Genomic DNA, 23,285 nt, shown 5'->3' with positions numbered 1-23,285 from the left:
GCTGTAATTGCACCGCCCTTTAGAATAAAGACGTCTAATTACTTACACCACACGAGGAACGGCGTAAAAAATAAACTTTAGGGTTGTGCTAGGGTTAGGTTTAGGCTAAGGTTAGGGTTAGAGTTGGGCAAGGGTCGGGCTAGGGCTAGGGCTGGGGTAGGGATTTTTTCAAAAGTAAAGAAAAAAAAATGACGACGATATGGCGACTAATGTTGAGCGCAAGTGCTCGCTACTTGAGTTTGCATCGGATGCTCGGGTATGCACCGAGTATAGCGGGTGCTCAAATGATATGGTCGAGTCTCTGCCCCAAATGTTTTGCAGCCTGCCATGCACGAGCGATCCCCGCATGTTTTTTTGGGGGTGTCTAATAACCGTGAAACATGCGGGGTGGGGACTTGAGCATGTCACTTGAGCACCCGCGATACTTTGTGCATACCCGAGTACTCGATGCAAACTCAAATAGCGAGCACTTGTGCTCAAGACTAATGACAACTTATTCAATATGATGATCTAATGTTATCAAATTCTGTGTTGTACCTCTGGGTTCAAAATGTTCACTATACCCCTTGATAAAATCATAAAATCTTGGAGGGATGTAGTTTCCAAAATAGAGTCACTGTGGGGTGGGGGTGGGGGGAGGGGTTTCCACTGTTTAGGCACATCAGGGACTCCCCAAATGCAACATGGCGTCCGCTGATTATTCAAGCAAATTTTACATTCAAAAAGTCAAATAGCGCTCCTTCCCTTCCGAACCCTGCCGTGCGCCCACATATGGGGTATCTGCTTACTCAGGAAAAATTGCACAACAAATTTCTTGGTGCAATTTCTCCTGTTATCCTTATGAAAATGCAAAATTGGGGGCTGAAAAACATTTTTGTTGGAAAAATGTGAAAATTTTATTTTTACGGCTCAATGTTATAAACTTCTGTGAAGCACCTGGGGGTTCAGGGTGCTCACCACACATCTAGATAAGTTCCCTGGGGGGGGGCTAGTTTACAAAATGGGGTCACTTGTGGGGGGTTTCCACTGTTTAGGCACATCAGGGGCTCCCCAAATGCAACATGGCGTCCGCTAATTATTTAAAAAGTCAAATGGCACTCCTTCCCTTCCGAGCCCTGCCGTGCGCCCAAACAGTGGTTTTACCCCACATATGGGGTATTGGCGTGCTCAGGAGAAATTGCACAACTAATTATGGGGTCCATTTTTTCCTGTTACCCTTGAAAAATAAAAAAATTGGGGTCTAAAGTAACATTTTTGTGAAAAAAGTTAAATGTTCGTTTTTTTTCTTCCACATTCCAAAAATTCCTGTGAAGCACCTGAAGGGTTAATAAACTTCTTGAATGTGGTTTTGAGCACCTTGAAGGGTTCAGTTTTTAGAATGGTGTCACTTTTGGGTATTTTCTGTCATAAAGGCCCCTCAAAGTCACTTCAAATGTGATGTGGTCCCTAAAAAAATGGTTTTGTAAATTTTGTTGGAAAATTTAGAAATCGCTGGTCAACTTTTAACCCTTTTAGCTCCCTATCAAAAAAAATTTTGGTTCCAAAATTGTGCTGATGTAAAGTAGACCTGTGGGAAATGTTATTAACTATTTTGTGTGACATATCTCTCTGATTTAAGGGCATAAAAATTCAAATTTTGAAAATTGCAACATTTTCAAAATTTTCACCAAATTTCCATTTTTTTCACAAATAAACACAAGAGTTATCGAAGAAATTTTACCACTATCATGAAGTACAATATGTCACAAAAAAAACAAACACTCTCAGAATCAGGGGGATCCATAGAAGCATTCCAGAGTAATTACCTCATAAAGTGACAATGGTCGGAATTGTAAAAATTGGCCCGGTCATTAACGTGCAAACCACCCTCGGGGGTAAAGGGGTTAAATATAGGATGTCAGGGATGAATATCACCATTTGGTCCGGGTATTGTGTAAATGGTTCCCAAACAATGAATCTCAATCGAACTTTGAAAATGCACTCTCTGTTGAGCCTCACCCCCAAAGTACATCACTTTTTTTTTTTTTTTACTTTTGATGGTACTATTTGATGAAAAGAGTAACAATTCTAGTAAAAGTGGTCGCCAGTGCTTGCTACCTGACCCATCGGAGGGTAAGGGGAGTACGTTAGGGCTCACTTTACTTTAGTCTCTGACCCATTCCTTTACTTGGGGGATGAGGGTTCATCAGGTTGGGGTGGGGGAGGCATCATCGGCTTCATCTGCCTAGGGCACCAAAACACTAAATTACTTACCTGTAATGTGATTTTCCTGAGCCCATGACAGCACCACATGAGAGAAGGGATCCACCCTTCAAGGACAGAAAACCTACAGAATAAAAGGGCGGCGCCTCTCCACCACTTTAACAGAGCGTGAGAGGGCACAACTTAATAGTTATATACAACATGATTTTTTCTTCTACACACCACGTTAATCAAACACCATGAAGGAAACAAAGTGACCACCTTTTACCAGTGATGGGAGGGAATATAAGGGTGCGGTCATGGGCTCAGGAAAATCACATTACCGGTAAGTAATTTAGTGTTTTCCTATCACCCATGACAGCACCACACGAGAGATTTACAGAGAAACTTTAAACTTAGGGCGGGACCACGGACTATAGAACCCTTCTCTAAAGGAAAGGACAGCAGAAAATCTCAGATCAAGCCTACAGTGTCTAAAAAAGGCACAAGGTGAAAATCATATCGCAACCTTACATATTGCTTGATGGGGACCCCTGCTTTCTTATTGCTCTTCCTTGGATTACCACAGAAAGAAGGGTGCCCAATCTTCTTACTTCTATGGAACTTGGAAGCCATCTTGTGAAGATACGCAGGTTCCAGAACTTCCCTATCTTCTAGGATCTGTGTAAAAAAAAGGATTAGCCGACAAAACTTGAATGTCACCAACTCACCATGCCAAAGTCAGGGCCACCAGGATGATAGTCTTTAGTGTGAAGACGTCAAATCCATGGGTTCCAACGAAGGCCTGTTAGAACCGTAAGTACTGAATTCCAGAATGCCATCTTTGGACTGGAAATGGGCCGAGATACAAAGCTCACTTTTCAAATTGCATGCTTATTAAATGCAGGTTGGATACGGTTTCAGTTGTATGCTGCTCAAAGGTCTGCTTACAATTCTCTTCCCCTTTTATCTCAGGTGCTGTTTAACCACTTCGCGCCAGAGCCTGTTTTCAACTTCGTGACCAGGCCAATTTTTTCAATTCTGACCACTGTCACTTTATGAAGTAATTACTCTGGAACGCTTCAAAGGATTCCACTGATTCTGAGATTGTTTTTTTCGTGACATATTGTACTTCATGATTGTGGTAAAATTTCTTCGATATCACTTGCGTTTATTTGTGAAAAAATCGGAAATTTGGCAAAAATTCAGAAAATATAGCAATTTTCAAACGTTTAATTTTCATGCCCTTAAATCAGAGAGATATGTCACACAAAATAGTTAATAAACAACATTTCCCACATGTCTACTTTACATCAGAACAATTTTAGAACCAACATTTTTTTTTGTTAGGAAGTTCTAAGGGTTAAAAGTTGACCGGCTATTTCTCATTTTTCCAACAAAATTTACAAAAACATTTTTTAGGGACCACATCTTATTTGAAGTGACTTTGAGGGGCCTTTATGACAGAAAATACCCAAAAGTGACACCATTCTAAAAACTGCACCCCTCAAGGTGCTCAAAACCACATTCAAGAAGTTTATTAACCCTTCAGGTGCTTCACGGGAATTTTTGGAATGTGGAAGAAAACAATGAACATTTAACTTTTTTTCACAAAAATGTTACTTTAGACACAATTTTTTTATTTTCACAAGGGTAACAGGAAAAAATAGACTACACAATTTGTAGTGCAATTTCTCCTGAGCATGCTGATACCCCATATGTGAGGGAAAAACACTGTTTGGGCGCACTGCAGGGTTCGGAAGGGAAGGAGCGCCATTAGACTTTTTGAATGTAAAATTTGTTTGAATAATTAGCGGACGCCATGTTGCGTTTGGAGAGCTCCTGATGTGCCTAAACAGTGGAAACCCCCCACAAGTGACACCATTTTGGAAACTAGACCCCTTAGGGAACTTATCTAGATGTGTGGTGAGCACCTTGAACCCCCAGGTGCTTCACAGAAGTTTATAATATTGAGCTGTAAAAATAAAATGTTCACATTTTTCCCATAAAAACGTTTTTCATCCCTTAATTTTGCATTATCATAAGGGTAACAGGAGAAATTGCACCATGAAATTTGTTGTGCAATTTCTCCTGAGTAAGTTGATACCCCATATGTGGAAGAAAACCACTGTTTGGGCGCACGGCAGGGTTCGGAAGGGAAGGAGCGCCATTTGACTTTTTGAATGTAAAATTTGCTTGAATAATTAGCGTACGCCATCTTGCATTTGGGGAGCCCCTGATGTGCCTAAACAGTGGAAACCCCCCACAAAAGTGCACAGTCAGAAGTGCACAAAATTGTGGCCAACCGCACTTTTATGCACGCCTAAAAAAACTGACACCGTGGGATCACAGGCCAGACGGCATCCACAGTGCCTATAACTGCCTCATTACAGGGAATCTTCCGTCATGGGTTCCGTCTGAATCACGTATTTCAGAGATTTACACGGAAACTCTGGTGTAAGTGCTCAGCGCAGAGCGCAGGATAAATGTGAGCAGAGCCTTACTGCGATCTTTGGGAGACATAATAAACAAATCAGTAGCAGGTGAAGAATTTGTTTTATTTATTTTTTACGCCGTTCCTCATGTGGTATAACTGATTAGATTACTTTATTCTTCGGGTTGGTGCGATTACAGCGATACCAGATTTATATCGGGTTTTTATCATTGACAGCTGTCACACACTAAAAGACGCGCTTTTTTGCAAAATCTAGTTTTTGCATCGCCATATTTTGAGAGCTATAATTTTTCCATATTTCGGCGGACAGAGTCATGGGAGGGCTTGTTTTTTGCGGGATGAGTTGACATTTTTATTGGTACCATTTTTGGGTACGTGACATTTTTGATCGCTTTCTATTCCGTTTTTTGGGAGGTAAAATGAACAAAAACCAACAATTAAGGAATTGTTTTTTGAGGTTTATTTTTATTCCGTTCTGCGTGTGGTAAAAGTGATAAGGCAGCGTTATTCTTCGGGTCAGTACGTTTACAGCGATACTACACTTACCGTATATTTTTTTTTATGTTTTGGCGCTTTTACACAAAACAATTTTATAGAAAAAAAATTTTTTTTACATCGCTTTATTCTGTGAGCTATAACTTTTTTATTTTTCGGCTGATGGAGCTGTATGGCGCTTTTTTTTTTGCGGAACAAGATGACGTTTTCAGCGGAACCATTTTTATTTCCATTTTACTTTTTGATCGCATTTTATTCCACTTTTTGTTTGGCGATATGATGAAAAAGCATAGTTTTTTGCTCCGTTTTTTATTTAGTTTTTTTTACGGTGTGCACAGAAGGAGTTAATTAGTGCGTCAATTTTCGGGTTGTTTCGGACGCGGCGATACCAAATATGCGTACTTTTTTTGTTTTTGCATAAATATACGGATTTATTGGTTTAATATTTTATATCTGTTTATTTTTATTTATTTTGTGATTTTTTTTTAACTGTTTGAAAACATTTTTTAGACTTTTTTTTTACATTTTTACTTAGTCCCTGTATGGGACATTCATTTTTATTTTTCTAATCATTGTTCTCATGCAATGCAATAGACATGTATTGCACTGCATGAGAGCTCTGCTGACAGTTTTACACTGTCAGTGTCTCCTGCTAGACTTCAGCTGCAGACTGAGTCTAGCAGAACACCATACATAGCAGACCCGGAGGCGGTCATGTGACCTCCGGCTGCCATGACAACGGCAGGTCCTCTCAGACATCAGGGGGCTGTCGGAGAGGTAAGTGGACGACCCCCTCTCCTCTCACTATCTTCTAAATGCCGCGATCGCTATAGATCACAGCATCTAGAAGATAGCAAAGGGTTATCATCATTGGGACCTGATCCAATCAGGTCCCGATGATGTCCCCTGTCAGAGCTGTTGCTCTGCACCGCACCCCTTGCAGGACCCTGGGGGTCCTGAGCGCTGCGGGACCACCGACCGCTTACAAACGTCGGCGCTGCACAGAGCCCAGGCAGCGCCGACGTTTATGTACAGTGGGCGGTCGGGAAGCGGTTAAAGATAAAAGGTGTGACTTTGCCATCTAAAAAATCTGATCAGACAGAGTCATTAGGGATCTTGGTAGAGTTCAGCCCTAATGGTTTATGTAAGCTACAGTTACTGTGTTGTATGACGAGATCTTTACATGGTGACCTTGTTTAGATGAAAAGAGCTTTGTTATATACTGCCTAAAGCTTCTTTACATGTCAAACTCAAATCTGGCCTGCAGGGTGATTATATTTGGCCTGCGACACCAAAAACACCACTCCTATGTGGGGCCATTACACTGAAGGGAAAGACTCAAACTGAAAGCCTGATTTCTCATTTTACGCTGAAAACTATTCTCAGGAATCTTGGTGTTTCATGTGAATTGGAACATAATTGTACCCTTGTACCCTATCATATAGCAATCTGGAACCAGAGGTTAAATAGTCGATCTTATAGACTCCATTTTAAAATATATAACTCTCAGGAATCTGTACAGACCCTTCAGGTTTTAGCAACACAGGGAGGACTGGGTTAAATTATAGCTCAATAAGTTTTGATTAGGGTACCTGGAGAGCTCAGGCTAGGTACTCACCTTAGTTATACTGCTGGAAGCAGAGAAGACTGGATGCATCTTGGAGCTAAAACAGAGGGAAAGGGCAGAGACTCCACTCGAGCAGAGTCTGCAAGTATCAGTAGTTGTATGGACAAATGCTCAGCTGTGTATGAGTAGTCAGGATCTGTCCTGTTTTGTTAGCGCCTGGATAAGGCTAGAATTATTTTTTTCTTATTTATGACATCTGTGCAACCGGTAGAAAGCAATAAAACTGCACTTGATTGGACCAAACCCACATTGGCTGTATGAACACTACCTAATGCCTCCTACATTTGAGCGTAAATCCCTACAAGGTATATTATTAACCTGCAAAACTAGGAAAGCCCTTTTATTGTCACCTGCCTTTCCCAAGATAGCATTCAATACTGGTTCAACAGGCATTCCACCGAGTCAGCTGAGCATCAGCCAGGAATACTGCCCCTCTCTGTCACATTAAATAGCCCCTGAATTCGGGAACCTTTCTTTGCATAGTAAACAGCCGCTGAACTTTGTTTTGTCAGACATTAACAAGTCATGCAATCGGTACTTTTACAAAGAGGCACTAAGAGGGCCAAAGGCATCATAGGGGCACAGAGGCTCCATAAGGCACTATAAGGCACAGAGGCGCCATGAGGCACTATAAGGCACAGAGGTGCTATGATGTATTATAAGGCACAGAGGCACTATGCTATGGGGTACAAGGTCGCTATGAGGATAAACATATTCAACATATGTTAAAGTCTTTTTTTTTTACAATTCGTACACTCCTTGTGCTTAGATTTTGACACACATTTCATCTCTGGCAATAAATGACAAGAAAGAAAAAACCTCATTACCAAGTGAACTTTCACAAAGATCACTTACCACTCTGAGGCAATCAAATAGTACCAGATTAAGAGGCTGAAGAATTGCTCACTTTACTGGAGCTCCACTGACTGGACCTGCTAACTCTTTGTAGTACTCCATCCCTCACTGACACGGCAGTAACCACCACTGCAAAGGGGTCGATGCCGCTCCACCTGCACCTAGTGCTTATCAGGCTGCTGTGCGCATGCTGCTGCTCGGTGACTAACTCCATTTTCCTGGAGGCAACAGCTGGAGCACGGAAGCACTTATCCAGGGGTCTTACCGCACCTAAATGCAGGACTTGCGCTACCGCTCACCCTCCAGGCCTCTTCCGGTACACCCCAAAATCCGGGTCACCTGGCTCATGCGCATTATTCCGGTCCTGAGAGTGATGAGACGCGCCAGAGCAGGCAATCATCATTCCGGAATGCTGCTCACATGTGCCCGCACACAAGTGAAAGTCCCCCTGGACTCACTGTGGCGCTTCCAGGGACCCTGCACCGGTCGAGGCAGGGATGAGACCACTGCATGAGCCGACCGGCCAGGCCTGGGCATATCCTCAGTTCTTCAGTCCTCTTATCTTCAGATAAACCGACCCTTTTAAGAGGTCAAGGACAGGAAACCAAATGAGGTGGAGAGGCGCCGCCCTTTTATTCTGTAGATTTCCTGTCCTTGAAGAGCGGATCCCCTCTCTCGTGTGGTGCTGTAATGGATGATAGGAAAATACCTTGTCCTGGCACTGGTGACAATCATAGAGACTGATTGTGATGCGCACACCTTACCTTGTTAACCACCTAGGTTGGGATTGCATGGTGGCCAGAAGCCTAGACAACAAGCTGTACACTAATTAAAAATCCCTCCACCCTTGAGAACAGAAAGATTTTTAATAAGAGGTAAATTTCTAAATTGCTTGCTTTTACAAGCAGTGTTCAATTTTACCCATTTATGAGCTTCAGATAACTTCTATAATAGATTATCTACAGATACATATAAACCTTACTCATCTCATACCTATATTATAGGCTGTAAGGAGGTATGTTTAATCCTTTTACTAACAGTCATATTCCTATAGTCTAAAATCTGAAATAGGTGTGACTGCTGTTAACCATTTCCATGGCGCTTTCAATCTCTGACAATGATATTTGAATTGCCTGTTTGGTCGTTTTTAATTCCTCCTAGGGGAATAAAACAGTCTTAAGAAAAATTAAATCACCTTCCTTTTCACTGTTCAAAAATAAATAAAAAAATGCCAAAAAATTAACATATTTGGTTTTGTAGTGTCCAAAAAAGACCACTTTATCAAGATATAAAATTATTTAAACCATACATTAAATGCTGAATAGGAAATAGTAATTGTTATGCCAGCATTGTCGTTTTTCAATTGCTGCACTTCTATAAAACAAAAAGGTATCAAAATGTGTTATGGGCACAAAGATGAAGTCACTAGAAACTACAGTTGAGCAGCAAACCAAGCCCTCACACAACTCTATGGCTGAATAATAATAAGTTAAGAGTCTCAGAAAATAGCGACACAAACAAAACTTTTTCAGTTGTTTACAACAGGGTTCCCCAACTCCAGTCCTCAAGGCCCACCAACAGGTCATGTTTTCAGGATTTCCTTAGTATTACACAGGTGATAATTGCATCACCTGCACAGTCAATAATTCCATCACCTGTGCAATACTAAGGAAATCCTGAAAACATGACCTGTTGGTGGGCCTTGAGGACTGGAGTTGGGGAACCCTGGTTTACAAGGTTCTGAATATTTTTGACCACAAAGATATTTTTTAAAAACCTTATAAAATTTGTATCAATGTAATCATTTTTACTTGGAAATTATTTAACCATGACGTTTTTACCAAACAATGAACTTTAAAAACAACTCCCAAAAAACATTGATGGAATATACTTTTTTCACCATTTCACTCCACATGGAATTTGTTACCCATTTTACAGTGCATTATATAATAAAATGGATAATGTCATTCAAATCTACAACTGGTCCCACAAACAACAAGCCCACATATAGCGATGTTGTAGGATAGTTATGGCTCTAGGAAGGGAGGAAAAAACTAAAACGCAAAAACAAAAAACGTCCAGGTGCTTAAAAATCTTTTCTGGGCTGAAAACAAATTTCGGGTGACACTGTATGCGACTTCAGACTACAAAATCCTGACAGTGGGCACACTGTCAGGATAACTCTGTCTTGACAACTAGAGGGGTCATCATATGACCGAAAGTATACAATTTGCATAGCTGCACTCACAAGCCGACTAGCATCTTTTCCTGCTTCTCTCAATGATCTATTAAGAGAAGTAAATAAGAAGCTTGTTAGCATGTGAAAGCAACTATGCAAATCGCAGAGGTGCAGTTATGTGATGACCACTGAACGTGGCAAGAGAAAGCCATCTCCATTGATGGAATGACTGCAGAAATTTATGTTCAGTCTTATTACGGACTTATATATGATATATTTAAAAATAAATTTAAAAATCTCATAAATATCTTATTATGTGCAGAGGTAGTGTATCTATTTATGCCACTTACAGAATTCTGTCCAATTATTATAATGCTAATTATTTTATAGCGTGACCTCATGTTACACACAGACAGGATAGAGCGGTAATGTGCCTATTTTTAAAGATCCCAATAGTTTTTTTTGTATTGCTATCGCCCCAGCTTGTGGCCGAGGGAAAAAAATAATCATATTTCTGCCTTATTTAGAGACTAAACTCTATTTTCTAGAGTACCAAAACTCTGTCCATGATGAATAATAGGTGTAAACAACATCTGGTATTACACTGAACAGTTTTGCTAAGCAGAAAGCCAGTGATCCCACCACCACACTATACTTGTTTGTGCGGGAGCTGAAATCTGAAATACGGTAAAGATAAATCTGATTAATGTGAAGCATCTGGAGAGAATATTTTAGAGCTGGAAATTATGTCATTTTAACCACCAAATGATTTACAAGATATACCATTCCCCTAAATGTAGAAAATACAAACATAAGATAATCATGTACCTCTCTCTGCTCACTGCATATTTTACAGAGCCAGGTGGGCCGCTTCAGGTTGCTGACTGTTTCAATTCCACATTTTGTGCAGACTTTCTAAGACAAAAACAGGGAAATTACGGATTAATAAACTAGACTTTTAAATTATTTCTTGAGGCAGACATCAAAAGAGAATGAAAAAAAAACTAATAGCTTTTTGATAGTGGCTCACAATTTCTAGATTAGCTAAAGTTCTTAGCTATTTACTGTGCACAATAATGAACCCAATCGGTACATTAACCCCTTCACTACGCGGACAACTTCAGTTTTTGTGTTTTCGTTATTTCCTCCCCTTCTTCCCAGAGCCATAACTTTATTATTTTTCTGCCCACATAGACATATGAGGGATTGGTTTTTTTGCGGGGTGAGCTGTACTTTTGAACGACTTTATTCATGTTACCACATAGTATACTGAAAAACAGGAAAAAAATTCCAAGTGGGGAGAAATTGTGAAAAAAAACGCAATTTTGACTTTTTTGGGGGAATTGTTTTTACGGTGTACATTGTGCGGTAAAACTTACCTTACAATATGATTCTCCTCAGCAGTACAATTACCATGAAATTAAATATGTCCAGATTTTTATTATTTTAATGGTGAAAAAAATCAGAAGTTAGAAAAAAAAAAACATTTCTTGGGTTATGTCACCATTTTTCAAAACTCGTAACGTTTTTATTTTTCGATCGATGGAGCTGTGTGAGAACTTATTTTTTGCGGGTTGAGACAACATTTTTATTGATACCAATTTGTGATAGATCTGACGTTTTGTTTGATTGCTTATTACAGCATTTTTTGTGGTATAGAAGTGACCAAATAAATGTAATTTTGGTGTTCTTGAATTTTTTTTCCTTTTCACCGTGTTTACGGATAGAGTTAATTATTTTTATATTTTGATAGATCGGACTTTTATGAACACCGCAATACCACATGTGTATTTAATTTTTTTTTTTTTATCTTTATTTTTAATGCGGGAAAAAGGGAGTGATTTGAACTTTTATTACTTTTTTTTCATATTTAAAAAAAAAAATTTTTTACTTTTCACTGTACTTGTTTGTCAACTTAGGAGACTTGAACCTACAATCGCATGATCACTTGTGCTATTGCTGCATATAGTAAAAATCATGGTTGGCTTTGAAGCCCGGCCACAGGCAGGGCTTCAAGAAAGGTCTGTAATGACAAGCAATGACAGGTCTTCAATAGACCCCTGCTTGTCATGGCAACCCATTGGTGACCAACGATCACACCACTATTGACCCCCTGTAATCATAATCACAGGTGCTTATAGTGGTCATCGCGACCCAAGGTCAACTGATAATATTGCAAGAGAAAGAGGAGAGAAACCATGCAAAAAGGGATATGCACACCAAATAGCCAAAAAGTATACAAATTTATTCAAGAAAGATCAGTGCGCACACACGTGAAAACATTAAAAACATTTAAAAACTAATGACCAAAAAGACCATGTCCACAAAAGCTTGATATATTGTAGGATAAACAGTTACATATAAATAGAATATACCAAAGCATATACAAATAATGATCCAACCCACTCTTATAGCATGATAACCAAAACTGCTGGACAGATATTAATGCATAGTAACAAACATCATAACCCCAAGGCGTCCCTATGGGGGAGTGTGTGCAAGAAATATGTCTCAGTCATACAGGGTACACGGACAAATCCTGCCAAGTAAATGTATAAGAAGCACACCCAAAGAAAGATATATGCCTCTACAGCAGGAGTCCCCACTGTTCTGTCAGAATATATACCACAAGTACTACCTGCTATACCTAGCAAAATGGGACCTAGCTGGTCATGACCAGCCCTCACGAAGCCGCTAGTCGGCGATACACGTGCGTTCTTCCCATGTCCAGGTCTTCCTCTCCTAGATCCCATTTTGCTAGGTATAGCAGGAAAAAATGGACCCCGAAATTTGTTGTGAAATTTCTCTTGTGCAAGCCAATACGTTATATGTGGGGGAAAACCACTTTTGGGAGCATGGCAGGGCTCGAAAGGGAAGGAGCGCCATTTGACTTTTTGAATGTAAAATTAGCTTGAATAATTAACAGACGCCATGTTGCGTTTGCGTTCCACTGTTTAGGCACAAGTGACCCCATTTTGGAAACTACACCTCTCAAGGATTTTATCAAGGGGTGTAGTGAACATTTTGAACCCAGAGGTACAACACAGAATTTGACAACATTAGGTCATCATATTGAATATGTTATCATTAGTCTTGAGCGCAAATGCTCGCTACTTGAGTTCGCATCAGGTACTCGGGTATGCACCAAATATTGCAGGTGCTTGAGTGACATGCTTGAGTCCCCGCTCCGCATGTTTCACGGTTGTTAAACACCCAAAAAAAACATGCAAGGATTGCTCGTGTATGGCAGGTATTCCCACGTTTTTTTTTGGCTGTATAACAGCCGCGAAACATGCGAGGCGGAGACTCGAGCATGTCACTCGAGCACTCGCGACACTCGGTGCGTACCCAAGCACCCGATGCAAACTCAAGGAGAGAACACTTGCGTTCAACACTAGTCGCCATATCGTTTTTTTCTTTAGTTTTGAAAAAATCCCAACACAACTCTAACACAACCCTAATCCTAACCCTAACACAACCCTAACCCTTTCCCGAGGGATCCATTCACTATAATGAGTTAGCAAGGTTACTCTGGACTCCGTCTGGCCTCTGTTTAGCGGTGTCCTTTTTTTCAGAGGTTCACAAAACGGTGGACTTTTTTTTATGCACGCCTAATAAAAAGACGGACACTGTGAGATCACAGGCCAGATGGTGTTCACGGTACCTCTAGCTGCCTCATTACAGGAAATCTTTCACGTATTTCAGAGATTTACAAGGAAACCCCGATGTAAGCGCTCAGCGTAGAGCGCAGGATAAATGTGAGCAGAGCCATACTGCGATCTTTGGGAGGCAGAATGAACAAATCAGCTGCAGGTGAAGAATTGTTTTTATTTATTTTTTACGCTGCTCCTTGTACATAGTAAGTGATTAGACAACTGTATTCTTCGAGTCGCAGAGATTACAACGATACCAGATTTATATGGGTGTTTTTATGATTGGCTTCTGTCACACACTAAAAAACGCTTTTTTTTTTGCAAACACTAGTTTTTGCATCACCATATTTTGAGAGCTATAATTTTTCCATATTTCGGCCAACAGAGTCATGTAAGGGCTTGTTTTTTGAGGGACAAGTTGACATTTTCATTGGTACCATTTTCGGACACGTGACATTTTTGGATTGCCTTCTATTCTGATTTTTGGAAGGCAGAATAAACAAAAAACAACAATTCAGGAATTGTTTTTTTCGGGTTCTTTTTTATGCCATTCCGCATGTGATAAAATTGATAAGGCAGATTTATTCTTCGGGTCAGTATGTTTACAGCGATACTACATTTATATAATTTTTTTATGTTTTGTCGATTTTACACAATAAAACCGATTTTATAGAAAAAAATTAATTTTTTGCATCACTTTATTCAGACAGCTATAACTTTTTTATTTTTCAGCTAAGGGAGCTGTATGGCAGCCTGTTTTTTGTGGGACAAGATGATGTTTTCAGAGCAGGGCCGGCTCCAGGTTTTTCTGGGCCCCGGGCGAAAGTCTCAGTGGGCCCTTTTAACACATACACGATTCATGATGCACAGATACGGCGGAGAAATATAAATATAAATATATATATATATATATATATATATATATATATATATATATATATATATATATATATATATATATATATATATATATATATATTACACATGGCCCAGCCTGCCCCCTCATCCTTCACATACGCAGACATATGCGCGCGCACACACGGTACGCAGACATATGCGCGCGCACACACGGTACGCAGACATATGCGCGCGCACACACGGTACGCAGACATATGCGCGCGCACACACGGTACGCAGACATATGCGCGCGCACACACGGTACGCAGACATATGCGCGCGCACACACGGTACGCAGACATATGTACACATACAGACATACACATAGATAAAACAGACAAATATATATACACAGTCATATACACTGACATTCACATACATGCACTCACACAGACCCATTACTAATATTTTTAATATGGGGATTGGGGAAGCCTCACTCACCTGTCCCCGGTCCAGTGTCCTGTCCAGCAGCTCCTCGGGTATGGGGCAGTGCAGGGCCCCCGGCGTGTCACAGACATCATGGCCCTGGAACATCAGAGGGGCCCACTTGCGGTCGGGTCCGGGCCCCTCCCGCCCATCTGTGCAGGACCTCCGCTCCGACGGTGTTTGATTGCCGGCACTCCCCCCAGACATGGCCGCGCGCTGTCCGGCTGTGTCTGCTAGTAATGACGCGGCAGGAGCGACACACAAGCACAATTAAAGGTGCAGTGCCGTCGACCCTGCCGTGTCATTACTAGCAGACACAGCCGGACAGCGCGCGGCCATGTCTGGGGGAAGTGCCGGCAATCAAGCAGCGCCTGCGTCCCTGAACAGGTGCCGGGGAAGCAGCCAGGGCCCCGACAGTGAGTGGGCGGGTGGGTGTGTGGGCCCGGCCCCGACAGTGAGTGGGCGGGTGGGTGTGTGGGCCCGGCCCCGACAGTGAGTGGGCGGGTGGGTGTGTGGGCCCGGCCCCGACAGTGAGTGGGCGGGTGGGTGTGTGGGCCCGGCCCCGACAGTGAGTGGGCGGGTGGGTGTGTGGGCCCGGCCCCGACAGTGAGTGGGCGGGTGGGTGTGTGGGCCCGGCCCCGACAGTGAGTGGGCGGGTGGGTGTGTGGGCCTGGGCCCCGACAGTGAGTGGGCGGCTGGGCCCCTCTGATTTTCCAGGGCCCCGGCACTTGCCTGGGTACGCCGGGTGCTGACGCCGGCCCTGTTTCAGAGGTCCAATTTTTATTTACATTCGTCTTTTTGATCGCGTTTTATTCCACTTTTTGTTCGGCGGTATGATAAAGCACCATTTTTTGTTTTGTTTTTTATTTATTTTTACCGTGTTCACTAAAGGGGTTAACTAATGGGACAGTTTTATAGGTCAGGTCCTTCCAGATGCGGCGATACCAAATATGTCTTATTGGTTTTTGTTTTTTTTACACAATATTTATTTATGGGTACAGTATATATTATATTATATATATTTATTATATATATATATATATATATATATATATATATATATATATATATATATATTTATTTATTTATTTATTATATATATAATATAACCGAGGATGCGTCCCTCTGTCTGAAGCCTCGATAGACTGCGCATGCGTGACGCGCAGTCTGGCTCCAGACAGAAGCAGGCACCAAGCCGTTACAGGCAAGAGGAGGTGTATGGCGCCGGAGATCGCGGTATGCGTAGGCACTGAACACATACCGCGATCTCCGGCGCCATACTTGCATACTTACCTGACCGGGAGGAGCGTTGCCGCGGCGCCTCTCTTCGCAGGAGACCGGGGCAGGAGTGAGGCGTCGGATCGGCGCGTGCGCATAGCGCTATCCAGCTCCATTTTACTGAAGACACATTTACAGTGTGTCTTCAGCAAAATGGCGCCGGACAGCGCGGTGCTCTTGCGCCGCATTCCTCCCCCGGCCTCTGGCAGAACAGGACGCAGCAGCGCTGGAGTACAGAAAAGAAAGGTGAGTATAAGTGTTTCTTTTTTTTGTATGTGTGTACAGTGTGAAAGGGATGAGGGGGGCCACACATACCAGGATTGTGGGGTGAGGGGTACCACACATACCAGGATTTGGGGGTGAGGGGTACCACGCATACCAGGAGGGGGGTGAGGAGTAGCACGCATACCAGGATTGGGGGGTGAGGGGTACCACGCATACCAGGATTGGGGGGTGAGGGGTACCACGCATACCAGGATTGGGGGGTGAGGGGTACCACGCATATCAGGATTGGGGGTGAGGGGTGCCACGGATACCAGGATTGGGGGGGTGAGGGGTGCAACGCATACCAGGATTGGAGATGAGGGGTGCCACGCATACCAGGATTGGAGATGAGGGGTGCCACGCATACCGGGATTGGGGTGAGGGGTGCCACGCATACCGGGATTGGGGGTGAGGGGTACCACGCATACCGGGATTGGGGATGAGGGGTGCCACGCATACTGAAATTGGGGATGTGGGGTGCCACGCATACCGGGATTGGGGGTGAGGGGTGCCACGCATATCGGGATTGGGGATGAGGGGTGCCACGCATACCGGGATTGGGGATGAGGGGTGCCACGCATACCGGGATTGGGGATGAGTGGTGCCACGCATACCGGGATTGGGGGTGAGGGGGGCCACGCATACCAAGATTGGGGGTGAGGGGTGCCACGCATAACGGGATTGGGGATGAGGGGTGCCACGCATACCTGGTTTGGGAATGAGGGGTGCCACGCATACCGAGATTGGGGATGAGGAGTGCCACGCATACCGGGATTGGGGATGAGTTGTGCCACACATAACGGGATTGGGGACGAGGGGTGCCACACATACTGGGATTGGGGGTGAAGGGTGCCACGCATATCGGGATTGGGGATGAGGGGTGCCAGGCATACCGGGATTGGGAATGAGAGGGTGCCACGCATACCGGGATTGGGAATGAGGGGTGCCACGCATACCGGGATTGGGGATAAGGGATGGGGTGCCATGCATACCAGGATGAGGGATACCATACACTCCAGGATAGGGATTAGGGATGGGGTACCATGCATACCAGGATGAGGGATACCATACATACCAGGACAGGGATGAGGGATGGGGTACCAAGCATACCAGGATTGGGGATGAGGGGTGCCACGCATACCAGGATTGGGAATGAGCGGTGCCACGCATATCAGGATTGGGGATGAGGGGTGCCACGCATACCGGGATTGGGGATGAGGGGTGCCATGCATACCAGGATAGGATGGTGGAGACAGGATGGGGGCAGCACAAATGCAAGGAGGGGGGCAGCGCATACCAGCATGGGAGACCAGTTACCAATAAAAATGCTCGCCACCTGGGTGTAGAACGGGTTCAATAGCTAATATATATATATATATATACACATACGTGTGTGTGTGTGTGTGTGTATATACACACACACACACACATATATATATATATATATATATATATACAGTCATATGAAAAAGTTTGGGCACCCCTATTAATCTTAAGGTTTTATAAAAATTGGTGTTTTTGCAACAGCTATTTCAGTTTGATATATGTAATAACTGTTGGACACAGTAATGTTTCTGCATTGAAATGAGGTTTATTGTGCTAACAGAAAATGTGCAATCTGCATTCAAACAAAATTTGACTGGTGCATAAGTATGGGCACCCTTATCATTTTCTTGTTTTAAATACTCCTGCCTACTTTTTACTGACTTACTAAAGCACTTTTTTTGGTTTTGTAACCTCATTGAGCTTTGAACTTTATAGCCAGGTGTATGCAATCATGAGAAAAGCTACTTAAAGTGGCCACTTGCAAGTTGTTCTCCTGTTTGAATCTCCTCTGAAGAGTGGCATCATGGGCTCCTCAAAACAACTGTCAAATGATCTGAAAACAAAGATTATTCAACATAGTTGTTCAGGGGAAGGATACAAAAAGCTGTCTCAGAGATTTAACCTGTCAGTTTCCACTGTGAGGAACATAGTAAGGAAATGGAAGAACATAGGGACAGTTCTTGTTAAGGCCAGAAGTGTCAGGACAAGAAAAACATCAGAAAGGCAGAGAAGAAGAATGGTGAGATCAGTCAAGGACAATCCTCAGACCACCTCCAGAGAGCTGCAGCATCAACTTGCTGCAGATGGTGTCACTGTGCATCGGTCAACTATACAACGCACTTTGCACAATGAGAAGCTGTATGGGAGAGTGATGCGAAAGAAGCCGTTTCTGCAAGTACGCACAGAGTCGGCTGAGGTATGCAAAAGCACATTGGAAGAAGCCTATTTCTTTTTGGAAGAAGGTCCTGTGGACTGATGAAACCAAGATTGAGTTGTTTGGTCATTCAAAAAGGCGTTATGCATGGTGGCAAAAAAACACAGCATTCCAAGAAAAACACTTGCTACCCACAGTAAAATTTGGTGGAGGTTCCATCATGCTTTGGGGCTGTGTGGTCAATGCCGGCACTGAGAATCTTGTTAAAGTTGAGGGCGCATGGATTCCACTCAGTATCAGCAGATTCTTGGCAATAGTGTTCAAGAATCAGTGATAAAGTTGAAGTTACGCAGTGGATGGATCTTTCAGCAAGACAATGATCCAAAACACCGCTCCAAATCTACTCAGGCATTCATGCAGAGGAACAATTACAATGTTCTGGAATGGCCATCCCAGTCCCCAGACCTGAATATCATTGAACATCTGTGGGATCATTTGAAGAGGCTGTCCATGCTAAGCGACCATCAAACTTAACTGAACTGGAATTGTTTTGTAAAGAGGAATGGTCAAAAATACCTTCATCCAGGATCCAGGAACTCATTAAAAGCTACAGGAAGCGACTAGAGGCTGTTATTTTTGCAAAAGGAGGATCTACTAAATATTAATGTCACTTTTCTGGTGAGGTGCCCATACTTATGCACCTGTCAAATTTTGTTTGAATGCAGATTGCACATTTTCTGTTAGTACAATAAACCTCATTTCAAGGCAGAAACATTACTGTATCCAACAGTTATTACATATATCAAACTGAAATAGCTGCTGCAAAAACACCAATTTTTATAAAACATTAAGCTTAAGATTAATAGGGGTGCCCAAACTTTTTCATATGACTGTATATGACTGTATATATATATATATATATATATATATATACATACACACACACACACACACACATGTATATATATTTATTTATTTTTAAATATTTTTACTATTTTTTCCACTGTTTTTACTTAGTCTCACTATGGGACTTTCATTTTCTGCAGTCTGATCGCAGTTATAATGTATAGCAGTGCAGGATCACTGCTATACATTATAACCTGTCAGTGCTGCAGACACAAGTTAGTTTGACAGATGCGCTGCACATGATCAAATTAACTTGCTGGTGCCTGGTGATCCGGATGTCATCATGAGGACATCGGGTCACCATGGCAACGATCGGGACCTCGCGCTGAAGGCGCCGGGTCTCCAGTCCAAGAGCAGAGAGGCTTTTGTCCCTCTTCTTGCTCGTTAAATGCTGCAATCGCAGCATTTAGGGGGTTAAAGTGCCGGGAGTGGTGCAGGCACTGCTCCTGGCTCTTAGAGCGGGGTTTCAGCTGTCAGAAACTGCTGCTGACACCCGGCTGCAATCGCGCCCACACAGCCTGTGTGCAGGCGCGATCACCATGTTGTAATAATACATACCTGGTCCATAAGTACCAGGGCACAGGGACGTATTATTATGTACATAGTCAGAAAGGGGTTAAAGTGATCCGAAAATGTTATGTACTCCAAAATGTTACCAATAAAAACCCTAACTTATCCTACACAAAACCAGCCCCCACTAAGGACAGTAATATGTCACTGGAAATATAGGGGGTTCCCAAGGTGGTAGAACAAAGATTCTGGAAAAGCGACATGTCTCCCTCAAATAAAATCAAGTGAAATCTGTGCCCTCAAATCCAAATGACCCCTTCCTTCTGAAGCCCACTGAGCCTAAACCGCAGTAAGCAGCCACATGTTTGGCATTATTGTAGTGGGGAGAGCACAATTAACAAGGTACGTTTCTACAGGAGCACAAGCTTGGCACAATGTATGGGTACTAAACTGGCAGACTTTCAAATTTCCTGAAAAAAAAGCATTGCAAAGAGTGTAATTTCTGAATTTGGGTCACTTATGCAGTGTTTCTACTATTCTGACACCTAAGGGGCTCTTCAAGTGTTGCCTACAGACTATTCTAGCAAAATCTGTGCTCCAAAAGCAATATAGCGCTCCATCCTTCTCAGCCCTGACTTATGGCCAAACTGTAGTTTCTGATTACATATAGGGCATCACCGCATTCGGGAAAAATTGAGCAAAAAATTGTGGAGTCCAGTTTCACTTATGTATAACTGTGTAATTGACAACAGTCCAGAGCCTCTCACCTAGCCAAATCAGATCTCATACTTTGCACTGACGAGGGCCAACAGCCCGAAACACCGTGTCTGCAAATTGAGATTCTGATTTGGCTTTTATCCTAAGTCATATTGCACAACTCGTTAAAGGGTTGATTGTGACTTGTAGGATTGCTGCTTCCAATAGGTGGCGCTATAGAGTACAAGTCCTCTTTTTCTCTGAAGAGGCAATTTGCATATTAAATTTCCCAGAGGAGCATTGCATGGCAAATAAGCCTCCTTACTTTGACATGCCAGAGCTGGTGGTGTCACTCTCCATAAGGAGAAACGTTACCCCTTAGACCTCTGTACCAAATATTAAGTTCTGTTTTTCTATTGTATCAAATAATTAATTAGCATTTTATTGCATGAAATAAGTATGTAAAAATAATAAAAAAAAAAAATCCAGAAAATCACATTGTAAGATGCTGTTTCTCACAGTTGAAGTGTACCTACTATAAAAGTTACAGACCTCTCCATTCTTTGTAGGTGGGAAAACTTGCAAAATCGGCAGTGTATCAAATGCTTATTTTCCCCCTGTATGTGGTATCATCGAGTTCGGGAGAAATTGCATAACAAATTATGGGGTCCGTTTGCTCCTATTATCCATTGTGAAAATTACAAATTTGGGGCTAAAGCATAAACAGAAACAAAACAATTTTTATATCCACATTGTCAAACGTTCTGTGAAGCACATATGGGTTCAAAATACTCTATAGAACCCCAGATTAATTCCTTGATGGGTCTAGTTTCTAAAATAGGGTTAATTGTGGGGGTGTCTGCTGTTTTGGTACCTTAGGGACTGTGCAAATGATACATGGTGTCTGCAATCTATTCCAGCCAAATTTACACAAATACAAAATGGCGCTTCTTCCCTTCAGAGCTCGGGTGTGCATCCAAACAGCAATTTTTTACCACATGGGATATTGCCACGTTCAGGAGAAATTGTGTAATAAATTATGAGGTCCGTTTTCTTGTATTAATCGTTTTGAAGATTCCAAACTTGGGGCTAAAATAACATTTTACTGGAAAAAAATTAATTTTTCATTATCCCACCAAAATGTTATAAAATTCTGTGAAGCACCTGTGGGTTTAAAATGCTCAACACACGCATAGCTGAATTCATCGACGGGTCTAGTTTTCAAAATGGGGTTACTTGTGAGGGTTTCTGCGACTTTGGTACCTCAGGGGCTCTGAAAATGAGACAGCCAAACTTATGCTCCATATAGCGCTTCTTCCCTTCCAAGCCCTGTCATGCGCCCAAACAGCAGTTTTTGACCATATATAAGACATTGCCATGTTCAGGTGAAATTGCATAATACATTTTCTCCTCCTATTATCCCTTATAAAATTAAATTTGCAGCTAAAAGCAACATTTTAGTAGTGAGAAAAATTTAATTTTTCTTCTTTTTTTTTTTCAATCCACTTTGCCTTAATTCCTGGAAAGCACCTGAAGGGTTAACACATTTCCCAATAGTAGTTTAGAATAATTTGAAAGGTGCAGTTTTTAAAGTTATTCAATATATAGGCCCGTCAAAGACACTTCAAAACTGAATAGGATAATAAAAATTGGATTTTTACATTTTCTTTGAAAAAAAATTAAAAATTGCAGCTAAATTTTAACCCTTTAACACCATAACTAAAAAAAGGGAAGTTTGAAAAATGATGCTGATATAAAGTAGATATATGGGAAATGTTATTTATTGACTATTTTGTGTGGTATGACTACTTGGATGTAAGCAAGTTTTAAAACCGCTAATTTTCATCAAATGTCGTATTTCACAAAAAAAATGAGAAACTTAGCAAACTAAATTTACTGCGAACATAAAGTACAATGTGTCATAGATATATTTGAAGCATGGATATATAGAAATATTCCATAATCTATAATTAATAATACATAATTCACAATGAATTACTCGGTTATATGTGTTATATGATGCACAACCATCTCTTTACGTTGTGATTATTTATCTTATCAGACCCATATATCTTTAGTTCATTCTACGCTATTTTTTCCTGCGGAGTGGATGATATGCAATTCCAAATCCCGATGCAGCAGGTTGTTGCACTGGGATCCTGGTATATTAATATATAGTACTGTGGTTGGTTACCCCCTTTTTTGCAAGACATAAAGAGATGAATGTGGAAAGGCTGTGGGTCAGTGCTGCCTTGAATTTGTCTCATTTAGATACCTTGGCATGCACTTTCAACATAACTGGATACTTCCTTTTAAGCCCGTATTTGTCTATCCCGAACATGGGAATATGGAATTTGCCACTGGTACACGCAGGCGCGGCATTTATCATTACCATGGTGATGGGGCTGAGGCATTGCCGCCATCCTGCGCTGAATAAACCAGCATATGTATGCTTCTGCGCAGTGCATTTTGATCACTTCCGGTACGGAGGTACCGCTTCCGCCCGCCGTCCCCGATGAACCGGTGAGTCTCCTCAGCTGATCTTTACTGATTCATTGTTAAGTATATTTACACTAGGGTGCACAGGACCTTCTCTACAGGTCCCTGAGGAAGCCACTTTAGTGGCGACACGCATAGGGCTATCTATGCCTGACCATCTGCCC

At 42.1% G+C, this 23,285-nt stretch overlaps 1 protein-coding gene across 6 annotated transcripts in view; it reads right to left on the bottom strand.

The window, feature by feature from the left end:
• RPH3AL (rabphilin 3A like (without C2 domains)) overlaps positions 1-23,285 on the bottom strand; it is a 467,437-nt gene that overhangs the window by 194,307 nt on the left and 249,845 nt on the right. For all 6 annotated transcript variants that reach the window (XM_073665322.1, XM_073665306.1, XM_073665341.1 and 3 more), the window contains one exon: positions 10,621-10,707. In XM_073665322.1, coding sequence (XP_073521423.1) covers positions 10,621-10,707 — 87 coding nt within the window. The remainder of the gene's footprint in view (positions 1-10,620; positions 10,708-23,285) is intronic.

This window comes from Phyllobates terribilis, unplaced genomic scaffold (assembly GCF_046119375.1).
Source record: "Phyllobates terribilis strain yellow unplaced genomic scaffold, ASM4611937v1 Scaffold_2__4_contigs__length_985480577, whole genome shotgun sequence".
Taxonomy (NCBI): domain Eukaryota; kingdom Metazoa; phylum Chordata; class Amphibia; order Anura; family Dendrobatidae; genus Phyllobates; species Phyllobates terribilis.
Note: the sequence above shows the minus strand (reverse complement) of the source record. Positions and strands in the feature narration are given on the sequence as shown.